This window comes from Etheostoma cragini, chromosome 3, assembly GCF_013103735.1.
Source record: "Etheostoma cragini isolate CJK2018 chromosome 3, CSU_Ecrag_1.0, whole genome shotgun sequence".
Lineage (NCBI taxonomy): Eukaryota > Metazoa > Chordata > Actinopteri > Perciformes > Percidae > Etheostoma > Etheostoma cragini.
The window spans coordinates 15,748,875-15,763,536 of record NC_048409.1 but is presented as its reverse complement, the minus strand read 5'-3'; the positions used below and the strand labels follow the sequence as shown (position 1 = coordinate 15,763,536).

General features: G+C 40.1%; 1 protein-coding gene across 1 annotated transcript; it reads right to left on the bottom strand.

Moving 5' to 3' along the window:
* Positions 1–1,520: 1,520 nt before the first annotated feature.
* alkbh8 (alkB homolog 8, tRNA methyltransferase) lies at positions 1,521–14,081 on the bottom strand. Its single transcript, XM_034867670.1, has 12 exons — positions 13,862–14,081; positions 12,975–13,108; positions 12,774–12,874; positions 12,418–12,549; positions 11,565–11,660; positions 11,339–11,443; positions 10,332–10,402; positions 8,182–8,288; positions 7,701–7,858; positions 6,337–6,611; positions 3,437–3,586; positions 1,521–2,433 (listed from the first exon to the last, which is right to left on the bottom strand). Exons 1-12 carry the CDS (start codon positions 13,997–13,999, stop codon positions 1,684–1,686), a joined length of 2,217 nt encoding a protein of 738 aa, XP_034723561.1. The 5' UTR covers positions 14,000–14,081; the 3' UTR covers positions 1,521–1,683.
* Between the last annotated feature and the right edge of the window lie 581 nt (positions 14,082–14,662).

Here is a 14,662-nt window from a genome sequence, read left to right as displayed (position 1 = left end):
TGCTTTATTCTACATTAAATTTAATATCATAATCCTTGCCATACTGTGAGCAAACCTTCAACAATTGCTTGAGCCGAGCACTTTAAGGACTTAGACTGACCAGTAGTAGAAGTTATTGTAATACACACACAAACACACATACAAAGAGAAAGCATGCTGTTTCACATTAATAAATAAACCACTGTCAATAAAAGCCACCAAACCATGTCTCACCTCAGTCCCGCAGTGTTTGTTTGTGCGGGTCCCGGAGGATTGAGGAGCCACAAGGGTAATTTACCGAGCTGCAGACCATTTAACAAGCCGCCACAGAGGGGCCATAACAAATAACTGCGCCACACTTAACCACAATCACCCTATTAACCTACGTCTTGACAGCCGACTGGTACAACGTGTCTTGTTAATAGGATGTAGTATTAACGTGTGCAAGCATAAGACAGAGAGACTGACATGCTTTGGTGTTCTATTATACCAGATCTAAATTGAAATACATTATTGATTGATCATGCAACGCTAAATCAACTAGCAACAACACAACCACTTATTTTAATTAAATTAAATTTAAAATCAAGTAAATTCTGCTGTCACATTATATGGTAATTTGTGTACCACAAAAATGTTTACATTAAATTGTACTTAGTGACTGTATGATTCAAGGCTGGCAAAAGAAATGTGCTTGAGAAGCAAAAGGCACTGCTAAAATTCCTTTAAAAACTGTAAATCTGTATTGCCTTTTCTTTTCAGGAAACATAATGTCTATTTTTACGAGGACTTTTTTCAAGGACTGTGATGTCTAACCTATGATAAAGTACTTCACAGTAATGTTTTTACATGGCTTGGACACTAATCTATGTGAGACACATTTTTAAAAAGAGAAAAAGAAATTATATAGTTCTACTTCTTAAATTTAAACAAATCCCCCCACAACCTGAAGCGCCTTTGTGACAGCTCCTAGGCCTGTTAAGTCACTTTGGTTGCTAAAATAAATAAAAAAGGAGTGCTTGGACAGTCATTCCGTCTCTCTCCCTCTTTGGGTTTACTTACTTTCGCATTCTAGCTTTGCAAACGCGTTACCGATTAACTGATTGTGCATTTCTCATGGTTTATTTCAATGAATTGGATTTAATTGAGCAAACACGTGTGTTCTCCACCTTATGTCATACCTTTGAGCCAGGTCATGACACCTTGTGTTACACATTTGGCTTTTAACTTGGAGAAAAAAGAAAGGGCACACGCTGTTTACAGCTTAGTTACAGCTCAGTCAATTCAGAGCAGACACAGAGGTCAAAGTGGTGAGACAAAGAATACAGTTGGCACTCTAGAGAATGTTGAGCAGCCTCGGTTGTACCATTGGGCTACACAGAACCAGAGTATGTTTACAACCTGTGCTTTTCAACATCCCCTCAAACTACCTTCAGGTTCATTTCAGTTAAGTGCATTCATTTTTTGCAAAATTGGACTGCAGGACTGTTGAGGTCAGCACTAAAAAAACAATGCTAGAAGTTAAAGCAAAACGAAGGCTCGCATTTTGTGAACTTATTACTTTTATTTCATGACACTTATTTGCGCACTTTTCTGCATTTAGACAAATAAAGAACACTTTAATTTAGTCTTTGTTTAGATTACATTAACTCTCCTGTTCAGATATGTATTTGTAGCTAAATTATTAAAAATGAGTGTGTCAGTTCATCTCCCCGAGTCCTTCTCTAATATAACACACCAGTTTCCCTGGTCATGGTAGCTGCTCTGCACATTGACTCCAGCCTCCTGAGCACACAGCTGCTCCAGCTCCCCCTGCTGGAACACGTGGTAATAGCGGTGATAAACTGGTGCTGGGCTGCTCTCCGACTCCAACTTTAGAGTAGAAATAGAGGTCTGACTGGGGTCGCAACTAGGACTGGGTTTAGAGACATCACTGATGTCAAGATGTGATCCAGACGACATGTTGGAGTCAAAGCCTGGACTGGGATCAGGGTTACTGTCTAATTGGGCTATGGAACTTGAACTACAGGCTGAGCAAGTGTTACCTGAAGTCTTTTTGGACATCTCTTTCCTTTTATCCTTCTTCGCACCCTCTCCTGATTTATCCTCTACTCGTTTTTTCCCCTCTTTCAGATGCCACGGAACCAAAAGGTCCTGCGTGTTAAATGCTGTGCGGTTGGTGTGCACACTAAGTTTGCCATCGGTTGCATCTTGTATTTTTTCTACAGGCCTGTGGTTGTCTTCTGAATGTCCGCTGCTATGGCTACTCAATTTCTCGTGAGGTTCCTGGCTGTCTTCTGCACTAAGGTTCTCAGGATGCTCTTTGTTCTGGTCTTTGAGGTACTTGGACCTCTGCTGGTTGTACTCTTGTTCAAAAGCCCAAACGTAGATGAGCGCTCGACCTCCAGGCTTCAAAAGTCTCACTAGCTCCTTCACTGCTGCCAGTCGCCGCTCCTACAACACACAGAGTATTTATATTACCATTTCTAGCAGTATTTTTTACCACATACTGCAAAGTAATAGCCTGTAAATCCATACCCAAATCTGAAAAATTAAGGGGCTGGCATTGAGTAATGAAAGTCGCCCATCTTGAGGGGCGGCACCAAGCGTGCATTTGAAAATATCACTGAATGCAACTGGATAACACTACGACCAATCACAACAACACACGGGTTGATGTATCGAGAGCCCCGTACGCTTAGCTACCAGTGGCGCTAACCGGTAGATTAAACTGTCGTCTGTTTAGCTCACCTGTGGCCAGCCTATGTCAGATACACCGATGTGATTGGTGCAGCTCGGCTACAAAGGTATAGTTAATGAACAGCATTACTCGATGCCAGAGTAACTCGATGAGCAAATTAGAATCGTGCTCTCGCAGGAACTCTGGTTTGCTAGGGTAGCTAAGTAACCCAATGAAGTCATAAACTAACTCAGGGACCGGAATCCACTTTCATTTGTGTTTGTGCTTGGCTACAGCATCCCAAGGCATGTGATGGCTAAGCAAATCCCCCTAATGGATGATAAACAATTGCTTAATTTAAGGCATAATACTAATAATACATTTGTATTTATAATAATAATAATTTCCCATTTTAACAATAATAAAACATGACAATTTCAGTGTCACCAAATACAAATCAGTGACATTCAGTGCCACACACTCCATCCCCAACAGTTCCTGAACCATAAGAAAGTACAACTTTAGAGAAGGATTTGTCACAAATTTGGATGCATGTCCCAGGAGCTAAAAATTTAAAAATCTTCCACTAGTAATAAAGTTCCTGAGACCCTTAAAAAGATTCCAGTGGTTCCAGCAGTCTAAAAGAAAGAGGTTAGATGAGATTATGAGGTCAAGTGACAACTGAATGATGTGCTTGTTGTTTACGTGGGTTCAGCTAACAGAAATGTTGCAATCTTGTTTTGTTTTTTCTTCGTAGAATTGTACACCAGTGTGTACCTGTGTGGAGAAGTGGTGTATGACAGCTATAGAGATGCAGGCATCACAGGAGGCTGTTCGCAGAGGGACACTGAGAGCATCAGATACAAACGCCTGGAAACCCCTCTCTGCACAGATTTGGACAAGAGCACTGCTACGGTCACAACCAACCTGGAAAGACATAAACACACATGGGCATATAAGAATATTCACAAACAAGAACACAAGGTACAGTGGAAGGGTACAAGGGCCAAAGAAGAAAATGTGTGGTGTGTCTCATTTTCAGTTGTGTAGGGATGCATTTATTTTTTTTGAGATGAAAAAAAACTCCAAAGACAGAATGGCAAATGAATAATTAAGGAATATGAGCAAAATAAATATGGATTAAATACAGAGAATGAGGAAAAATGGATAGAAGTGAAAGAAGTGGGCGCCTGGATGGCTCAGCTGATGAAGCGGGCGAACATGTATGGAGGTTTGCTCCTCAACTCGGAGGGCCGAGGTTCGACTCCAACCTGCGGCCCTTTGCTGCATGTCGTTCCCCTTCTCGCGCCCCTTTCATGTCTTCTTCTGTTTTTTAAAGATTTTTTGGGGGGGGGGGCATTTTGGGACTTTTTTTTTCACACCACAGATGAAGTGGGAAAAAAATAGAAAAATGCAGTAAGTGGATACAAGTATAAATTAGGGATGTTGGAAAAAACGGGCAAAGGAAAAAGAGAAAGGAGCGAGGGGATTGGATGACAGTAATAATAAATCTTAACACATTGTTTCACAGAACAATTCAATCAAGCTTATGACCTTTTCCCAAAAGAGAAAGGAGATAAGAGATAGTGAGAAACACACACACACACACACACACACACACACACACACACACACACACAATCTGTTACTCAAATGCAAACACACAAAGGTCGACCTTTTTCATTTTAATTAAAACCGGGAAGGTTAGCAGTGTTAATATGCAATAGGAGAGAGAATGAGAAGGGAACAGGTGAAATATGGAGGACAAAAAGAAAATGCAGAGGGAATTAAACTAATTTAAGAGAGAAAAATGGCAAGATTCAGCTCAGTAACGATTCACCACGGTTACAGTCTGAGTCAGGATAAGCTGCTTACATGCACCTCTAAATCCCAAACATGAATATCCCAGTGTGCATATGTAAACAGAAAAGGTAGGATATTGCCATGGAAACTGAGCTTATACAAACAATGACAACCAGCAAACATCAACATTGTTTTTTTGTTTCGTTTTGTTTTTTGTTCAAAAGTACTTTAAGTTTGATATCTTAAATTTGTATTTTTATACATTTTCTTTATCAGTACTTTAACATATTTTGATGTTCCTCCGTTCTGTTGCGATTTTAGTGAGAACTCTTAAATACCGTTAGGGAAACACTTTTTTTTTTTATATATATTGGCCGATGTATCGGATTAAATAACCAAATATTTGTATCAGTATCGGTCAGAATGTATTTCAGATCAATATCTTGCAATAGAGACTTTATTTTAAATGAATTGTTCACATACTCTATATCCCTTCTTTCTAAGATTGAGATTCAAATATGAGTTTAATGTCTACATTTTAAGTAGAGCACTAGAGTGGGAGTTGAAGTTAAAGTTTAGCCTAGCTTAGCAAAAAGAGTTGAAGTAAATTATACAGAAATCATTTTCTCTAAATAGAAAATATGCACCTACCAACACCTCTAAAGCTGAATTATTTACTTGCCTATTTAAAAAGTTCCTGCAGGTAGCTCCCCTTAAAACCATAAATTGTTATTTTAAGTTTTTTGTGTGTGTGTATAGATTACATAAAGAACATACACAAAGTATACTAGTGACATCTCAAAAAAGTGCTGATGGGTGTATTTTTTTGTTGTACGACTGGAGTTGTACCTTCTCAGCTAACCCTCGGAAAACATCAAATACCAATACGCTATTTAGAAAGCCTTCCCAAAATATGTTTATAATAAAACTTTTGTATTAAAGTGTGGTTTAAAAAAATACTAGCCTTATAGACAAGTAGCAAATGATTAGGGCTGCACAATATGAGGGAAATATCTAATTGCGATTATTTTGACTGATACTGCATTTAATTCACAATATTGGAGGGAATGATCATGTTCGTCTCATTATTCTCATTTTCATTGGAAAGGGGTTTTCCGCCTTTAATTTTTGACAGGACAGTTAGGGGAAAAAGAGGGGGAAGACATTCAGGAAATTGTCACAGGTGGGACTCGAACCCTGGACAACTGCGTCAAGGTGTTAATCAGTACATGTGAGCCTGCTCTACCACTGAGCCAACCTGGCCATCAATGCATTTTGGGTGCTTTCCCCTTTATTCATTAGTGACAGTGGTTAGACAGGCAAGGGGAGAGAGCAGATGACATGCAGCAAAGGGCTGCAGGTCGGATTCGAACACGGGCTCCTGCAAAGAACTCGGCCTACATTGGGCGCACAGTCTACTGGGTGAGCTATAGGTCACCCCACAAAGGTTATTTTACTTTAGTATGTAGGATAGGATTTGTAAGCTGGGGCGTCTCTGCAGCACCACACTACTTCATTCAGAATGGTTTGACCCATATTTTATCTTTCAATAAAATTGTATTTATTTGTGCAGCCCTACAAATGATGTCTGTTGTTATGCTGTCAACTCCATCAAACTAGTAAAAAATGTACTAATAATAAAGCCTCTGCCACCTTGTCCTCCTGTGAAGTAGCAGCAGAGGAGTTCTACCGCATTTTGCAGTTCTAACATGTTTGTGTACATAAATGCCTTACCACGTTGTGTGGGATTTAACAGTGGGGGTAATCTAAGAAGCAGTTGCAATAAAAACAGAATGGAAAAGGAACTGTCCCCACAGGGATCACAAAAGTATTACAGAATTACAGACATTATTGTAAAACATGAGGACACTCACTGCAATCACCTCTGGGTTGAAACCCAGGTATTTGCCATTTCCACAGCCCACATCAGCCAGCACGCTGCCAGGTGGGAGGGATGACAGGAAGTGGCAAACACGAGGCCAGGGGGAGTGGCGAGTGCCGCTGAAGTGGGAGGCAATGGCGTCGTACACCTGGTGCACATACTCCTCCTCCAGAAGGGTTGCGTCGGCATGGCAACAGGGTAGTGAAGGAGGAGACGGCAGAGAGGGTGCTGCGGGAGCTACCTGACTGTCACAAGCGGAGGGAAAGGCTGAGAAAGAGAGAGAGAGGGAGAGAGAGAGAGTGAGAGAGAGAGAGAGAGAGAGAGAGAGAGACAGAGAGAGAGAGAGAGAGAGAAGAAAGGAAAGGTTGACTGGTAAGATAAATGTGTCTATCAGGCTGTACTTATTTAATATATAAATTAACAGGTGGTAATAAACAGGAGGGTTTTGAAGAGTTTTTTTCCCCAAATGTAGCTTTGATTATCAAACACACAAGGACTGGGTCAAAATAATTGATTCTCTGATTGAAATCTTTATTCGATTGATCTGATATCCATTAGTACAATTCCCAAATCAGTCTTTTAATGTTTACCTTTTCTCCATGGATGTTTAAGGGCATTAAATGACACCCAGGAAAAAAGGTGTTTGTGTCCCGAGAGTACTACTTAACGGGAACTGTCACCCCGGGACAGTCACCTTTACTCGGCGGCCAAAAGGACTGTAACCTTGTAACCTTTTCTTGTTTATATGTATTATTCATTTTTCAGAGAGAGGCCTTTACTCATTGTTTACCATGTTATAGTTAAGATTACAATTTATTTTATTTATTAGGACAATGTGCTAAGATAATCGTTCTAAGCGACGTAACACTTTTTTTAGGCCACACCATTTTTTGTCACATACAGCAAACATCTCCTCACCATCTGCTAGCTGTCTGTCCCCTGAACACACTGTAAAGACCGTGGTCTCTGTAGACAGCCACTGACTGCAGTTTACAGTTGCACCATGTTGTCTGGTCAGCCGTATTTTGTCAGTGACTGTCATGCTAGTCCTGGTAAGTGAAAAGTACTTTAAACTAACTTTTTTGTGGGCAAATTCTAAATATAATGTGCATTATAAAAAATACTTCAGGGATTGCTTCCTACGTGTGCAATTTACAGTATAGGCTCTCAAAGCATCGCTTTTTATCCATAAAATGAGTATTGTGACTGAAACTCCCTAACCTAACTGATTTGAAATCGGAAAAGTAATTGAATCTGGACCTAGTAAATCAGAATTGAATGAATTAGGGAAATCAATGGCTATACCAAGCCCTAAAACATACTCTGTGCTTTATTATGACCTTGCAATATTCTCACCACATCGGCAGGCTTCATGTCTGATCTTGCGGAAAGTGAAAGAAGTGCGGGTGCCCCTCTTGTTCAATGTGAGATTGCTGCGAGTCCCGAGGTCAGGCGTATGAGCAGGGGATTGTGGGTCGCAGACTGGCACCATGTCAAACTTTCGAGGAGTTATCCTGAGAGAAGATAAGAGACAGTTGCAGTAGTGGTTGACTAGCAGCTAATCTGTAAAGTTGGTGCACTTTATGTGAACTTGTGGAAGATGTGGATATGACCGCTGGTTTTCAAAATTGATTAAAATGTGGTAAAAGGTCAACAGACAGACTGTATTGTAACCCAGAGAGGCATCATAAATTCAGTTTTTATGTGCGACACTTTCAACAGAATAGTAGGAGAAGAGACCTGGCTGTCACTCCTCCATTAATCACCCTATAGTTCATGTCGAGATAAACAGACTCCTAGCGGGGGAGACCGATCCATCTAACACAGTTCAGCTCACCCATGTGTCCAGAGGAATCTGCTCTCTCCCGTCATCACCAGGAGGCTCCGCCCTGGCAACACCACAGCAACTATACGACCATCGGGGTGACGGAACTCCATCACTGTCTGCATTTTAAATGAAAAAGATTATATGAACACTGAGGTAATCACCTACTCACAATTTCACGCACGGACTTTACATACCGTTCCATGCATCCCTCCTTATTATTCTGTGGCTGATACAGCCGTGTAATTGCTGATAATGAATATCAAACCTCAATACTTTATACTACCAACTTTAATAGAATAATTAAACTGTGATTTACGGATTGGTTTTAATTCAGTTTTGATCACTTTAGAGTCCAATTTGGCCAGGTGGTTGTACAGCTGTTTTAGTGCATGACAAATGATATCAACAATCCAGTAGTTATGTATCATATTGAGTGTTCATAGATATTGTTCACAGTGTTATTGAGTGACACAGTGCCAAATGTTTTCACATAAAAACAAACTAAGGGGGGGGGCGGGGGGGGGGGGATGACATACAGCAAAGGGCCGCAGGTTGGAGTTGAACCCGGGGCCGCTGCGTCAAAGACTGAGCCTCCTTATTTGGGCTTGCGCTCTGCCAGGTAAGCTACCCAGGCACCCACCTTTTTTCCTTTTAGTCAACGATTTGGAATGACGACACCCAGAGGAAAACAATTAAACACGCACTGCTTGCTCTCTCACAAACAACGGGCAGAAGCTTCTCCACCCCAGCGTTGGTGTTTGATCCTGATGTTTCCTTACAGGGCATAACAGCATGAGCTCTGCTGGGAAATTACTTCTACACAATTTCAAATTGCATCTCTCTAACTTCTGACAGCAGGAAAATTGGATTTTGTGTGAGTAAGTGAGAGAGAGAGAGAGAGAGAGAGAGAGAGAGAGATAAAAGTGTTTGCAATGTACATGCAACACCAGCAAATGATCTGATCTTTGCCTCAAACCACAACTCAACCCAAGGCTGCTGTTTATGCAGATAGACAGACACACACACACACACACACCCACACTTATTTATTCTCTCTCTCTCTCTCTCTCTTTGCAAATACAAACAAGCCAAATAAACATGCAAAGTGCAACCCGGTTTCATATTTGAAACTGCGGAGTTTACATATGTCAATCAGTGATGCCTGAGTCCGTTTAGTAACTCTTTACCTCTGAAATTAATCAAGATTAATTGTATCAGGTGCCAGGCTAAAAGGGAAATTTTCTGACCCTCTAACAAATCGGATCTCAACTTGTCACATCAACTGAATAACAAAAAACAAACAGACCCACAGTGAATGAGACTGGGAGTCCAATTCCCCAATACATTTGATTAAGCATGTGTACCAGAGTTATTTTGTGTGCATATTCTTGTTAACTTTTTGGTTGAATTAAGCATGATTTTGCGTTAAAAAAAAGGTTTACATTATGAGGACATACTGTTTAAACATACTTGTGCATAATTAAACATAATTGTGTCTGCCTTTCTCCCTAAGCACCTGATATAATATGCCTACTTTACACTTTTTGTAGCTCAAAATCTTCCGTGAAGAGCTCTGACAAAGAACACATGCTTTGCACTACACAAGAACTGCTGTCTGTCAGTCTGTGTGTGAAACGGATGACAGCTGATTGCTAATACAGCCCCTTTCTTTTTAAACAAGCAGTGATGGGTGTTCATCCAGAGCAGTCACCCTGCAGAAACAAAACCAGCCTCCCAGTGTACTGTTCATTCATTATTCACGAAATGTCTCACCACCAGGGCGACAACTCTAAAAGAGTCATTGAAAACATACTGTATCAACTGAAAGCCAGAGTGAGATCCTGACAGTATTATAGTATGTCAAGGAGAGAGAAAAAAAAATAGATGTAGCTAGCAAGGTGATGAAATGTTCCCAGTAAGTCAACACCATATCCAAACATACTGTTGCACACACTCATCATACAAGTTGTTGTGCCCCCTGAGACAGACACAGGTCAGCATAGTGAAGGTTATTTAATTGATTGAAACCTCAACAAAGAAAGGGTTTTTCTTTACACCAACACTGTCCATCTTTAAATGTGTAACTTTCTTTTGAATTATTGATGGATGCTGTGAGTATTCATGTGGACAGAATGGAGGCGGTTGGGAGAAACACTGACCTTTGCACCCAGGCTTAGTGACAGAATGGTGTCCTCGAAGGCAGAGTGAGTGTCCACGTGAGGAGGAATGCCTGAAAATATTATAAAACACAAATGTAGAATTGAAATAGTTGGTATAGTCAAAATGCATCAGGGTTCTTTAAAATGTGAAAGTGTTTAGTTTTAACTTGTGTGTTGGGTTTCTGATGGACACCATTGGACCTTTAGTGATGTGTGACACTGAAATAATTCTGAAATGTAATAATACATTTGACTTCACATGCCAAAGCATGGAAAATAAGCGTAATTAAGTGCTATTAAACTTATTTCTTATTATATTTCAGCCCTGGAAGGCTTGCCAGTACTGTAAATGTATTAACAAACGACTCAAAAGGAACCAAAGACTTCCATCAGCCCTCAGTGATACATGCTGGAAAGGTTTTGCTGGCACCTTGTGGTACAAGTCAATACAATCTAAATGGGTGCCTATATTTAGTTAGGAAATTCGACTGAGTGTCTGGATACCCAATAAGTTTACTATCAGTTTCTCGATCTTTTATTCAATGTCATCTCCACATACAGTGTACCCGCAGCCTCTGAAATAAATGAACTGCGCCAATTAATTAAAAACATCTGTAGTTGTATCTGTATGTGGTTCCCAGAGCTCTCTGCACGGCCCCCTTGATACGCCATGTCTCTTTTAAATTCCTGCAGCTTACCAGATCAAAGGTTTTTGATTAGGTGTTGAGTAATCACGCAGAGAATAAGATATTCCACAAAATATTAAATTCCTGAACTGCTCCGAGGTAAAAAAAAAAAAAAAACATTGATATTTTTGGGATTTACTCACGGGTGTGAACTATGTCTTTTTTAAATGACATTGCATATGTTCTGTATTTTTACTAGCAGCCATTCACTCCACATGTTGTCAGTCGTGTTTACAAAGCCTTGATGAAAACCTGGGAAACGTATCCAAGTTTGTGATAGGATACAGGTGAAACAATAGAAACACGACTGGAATAACTCACCCTGTCCAGACTCATACTGGTTGACAGTCAGCTGGTCCGGCATGATGTCAATGTGTTTGTTTTTTATACACCGCTCCAGAACTGGTAGACACTCCTGAGGAATACCTGCACAAACGCACAGGCATAGTAATATGGAGAGATCTTACTGCAATTTCTATGAAAAAAAAAATAGATTTTGCCATTTTGTCAATATTTTGCCTATTTATTTATCTAAGAGCAAGCTTACCCGCAGCCAATGGTTTGTCCTTATCCACGTTGTTGTTGTCATAGCGAAATTCAAAGCCATAATGTTTGACTCTTCTATGCTTCAGAGCTTTTTGAGCTAAAAGGCATAAGACTGAAGTTAGCATATCAGGTTAGCAAAAAGGTTCAGTTTCTTGTATTGCTTATATAAATTGTATAGAATAGTTCAAAAAGATACATTGTTGATGATTCATTAAGACTATCATCTAATGCACATTCGTCAAACTCAAGGCCCGCGTGCCGAATCCGTCCCCTCGCAAACTTTGATCCGGCCACCAATCAATTTAGTCTTGGCACTTTTTTGCTGCTAGTTTGTGGGCTTTCTCAACTTCATTCTGGCTTTTTTATACGATTACATGTTTTTCGGTCGCTTTTTTCAGTATTTTCGTCCTGTTTTACACTATTTCTGACATTTCTGGTGCCATTTTCAACATTCTTGGAATATTTGACTTTTTTGGTGAAATCAAAGCATGCCAATAAACTACACGTCTGGACCTTGATGTGATTCTCTTTTTCCAGTGTGGCCCATAAAGAAGTTGAGATTGACACTCCTGTTCTAATGTGTGTATTGGTGCACCATTTTAAATTTAGTTAAATTCTTAAATTTAACTCTAAATGTGTGATTTGAAAGCTGCATCACTGCTTGGAAAACCAAAAACTTTTTTTTAAACAATTATTTACCAATCAAGACTGCTCTATTCTTACTAATGGTAACACTGATGTTAGGCTCAATGAAGACTTAGGTTCATGATGAAGAACCTGGGTGACTACAAGAAGTTCAACATTGCAACTTCAGCCAGTCACAAAGAGATAAAGCACATTAAGCAGGCCCTCACCAGTGACTTCCTCAGTAGTAGACGACCAATCAATGGCAGCTAGCAGCAGAGCCTCCTCTTCCAGAGACACAAAATTCTCCACCAAGACTAATCCCTCTGGCAAAGGAACCGATACCTCCTTTTCACAGGTTACTGCAAAACAGAACATACAGTAAGGATCATACTACTGGCTACAAAACAGATGTTTCTTATCAGACAAGATTTCAGAGCACTAAGCACACAAAACAAACGGCTTTAGTTATCCAACTTAATGGTAAAATATAAGGTAAACATAACTTTAAACGACTATAGCAGATCTTACAGTAATGCATGCTTACATCTAAGGGTTTCAATGTTTAAGGCCAAGGTTTAGGTACCTGAGTCAACATAACTGAGGTAGAGTGTTACACTGTTTTCTCCACATTGAAGCTTTTTCCCATTGAGGTGGATGTGGGCTTTCTGAGCACTCTCTTCCGATCTGGAAACAGAACGACAATAAGTACGTCGCTTTTTAAACCAACATTAACAGCTTAACGAGTTAAGGGTGTGATATAGGCCTAGTGTTGTCCACACTTCACCTGTATGTGACAAAAGCGTAGGGCTTGTGAGGATGCATGATCAGTGTCTCCAGCTGTCCCATCTCATTCAGCACTGTAGACAGCTCCTCTCGACTAACGCCGTTCCCCAGGCCACCGTTAGCCACCACCAAACTCTGCAGAAGAGACGGAGGTTCATTTTATACAGAACAGTTTAACAGCCAAACAATTGGATAGATGACATCTAAGACAGGCTGATCACCGTAAAATATAACTGTATGAAATCCTGCCCTAGCAGTCTACTGAACTCCTCACAGTCAACCAACACTCAACATAGACCTCAGTCAACTAAAACAATGATTTATGTTTTTTTGCCTTTCTCTGTTTTTATGTTTTGTTTGTTTCCTACTCTGGTCCTGAAGACACATTATTTCATGTTAACTTTATTTTTCACAATTGCAAAGAAAACTAAGCATTAAACTGTGTTGTAACCAGAAAGTTATTCCCTATTGACTCCCTGCAGTCCAAGATACATGGTACATACTTTACAGTTCACTTCTCTTTTCTTCATTTTTCATTCTTTTGAGATTTCTTCATTTACTATCTTCTTATGACATCCATATTATGTTGTCATTATATTTAAAGTGTCAAAGACGTAGGATACAATATACCAAAGTAATTAAGACTTGTGTTGGGAGACGCATTTTGTTACTATTTTAGGTTAGAAGATGTATCCCAGTTGTAAGACAGCAAATAACAAGTCACCTATAGCCTGAGCAATGAGCTGAAAATCAACTTTGAGTTGTATGTATTGCGTCTAATAGCCGTAAATCAGTCCTTTAAGCACGGTAGAAAACGCTACGTTGGCTAGCTCTCTTCGCTGCCTGACAGCTGCCACTTCCTGCCTATAAATGTTTGTCTTCTGTTACCTTGGTGGGCTTCGGTGCTGTGCTAATGCCTTCATGTTTCAGCAAAGTGTGACTGGCTTTTAACTGTTTACGGAGAACTTTCTTGTCCACTTTACTCCTCCTGACCGCTTTCACGTTGCTTTCCAGACTAGCATCCATGGTACGTCATTTTATTTTGTCCGGGTGCAACAACCACCAAACACATGTTCCCGACGATTCTCTTCTCAGGAGAGCGGCACGAACACGTTTCTCCTTTTTGGGGCTCTTTTGAAATCCTTTTAAGAGAATATATTTTGACTTGTTAAATACGAAAAAACAGAAGAGGAACTTATAACATGAACGGTGGCTGTTTTGCATGAGTTAGTAGTAATGTGCAGCAATTATAGGCCTACCTGTGTTTGGCAGCATTTGTTTTGATAAAAAAGGGCTGTTTTACTGTATTTTTGCTCTATTTTTCACTTGTCATTTGTACCCTTTTGTAAGGTTTTGCATGTTTGCAGGTGATAAATATAAGTAACTATCCGTGTTATTCATTAGTGTGTCTTTTGTAATACTGGTTGGTGTTCATACTTCCCGGCTCTCTGCTGCTCTTTGTTCCCAGCAGGGACATATTGTTCTGTTACTCTATATATCTATAGTATCTAGTCAATGATAAATTGTTTAAGTTGTCCTTCGGTTTTCTCTTCTCGGCCGGCCATCTTTGGAATCCAAGCCTACTGACATTCATTATTTTGCCCGGCAGGTCCATTATATAGGACCTAAACCCTGATGGCAAAGCCATGCTGCATGCCTTCCTAATCTCCCAACAAAAGACTGACAAAA

What these genes read in the sequence shown, in the direction of transcription:
- alkbh8 (XM_034867670.1), bottom strand. Translation starts at nt 13,999, where the DNA reads ATGGATGCTAGTCTGGAAAGCAACGTGAAAGCGGTCAGGAGGAGTAAA. An exon ending in GGACAAACCATTGGCTGCGG is followed by an intron (nt 11,444 to 11,564) that starts GTAAGCTTGCTC and finishes GCGTTTGTGCAG; the next exon opens with GTATTCCTCAGGAGTGTCTA. An exon ending in CCAGTATGAGTCTGGACAGG is followed by an intron (nt 10,403 to 11,338) that starts GTGAGTTATTCC and finishes TAATATTTTCAG; the next exon opens with GCATTCCTCCTCACGTGGAC.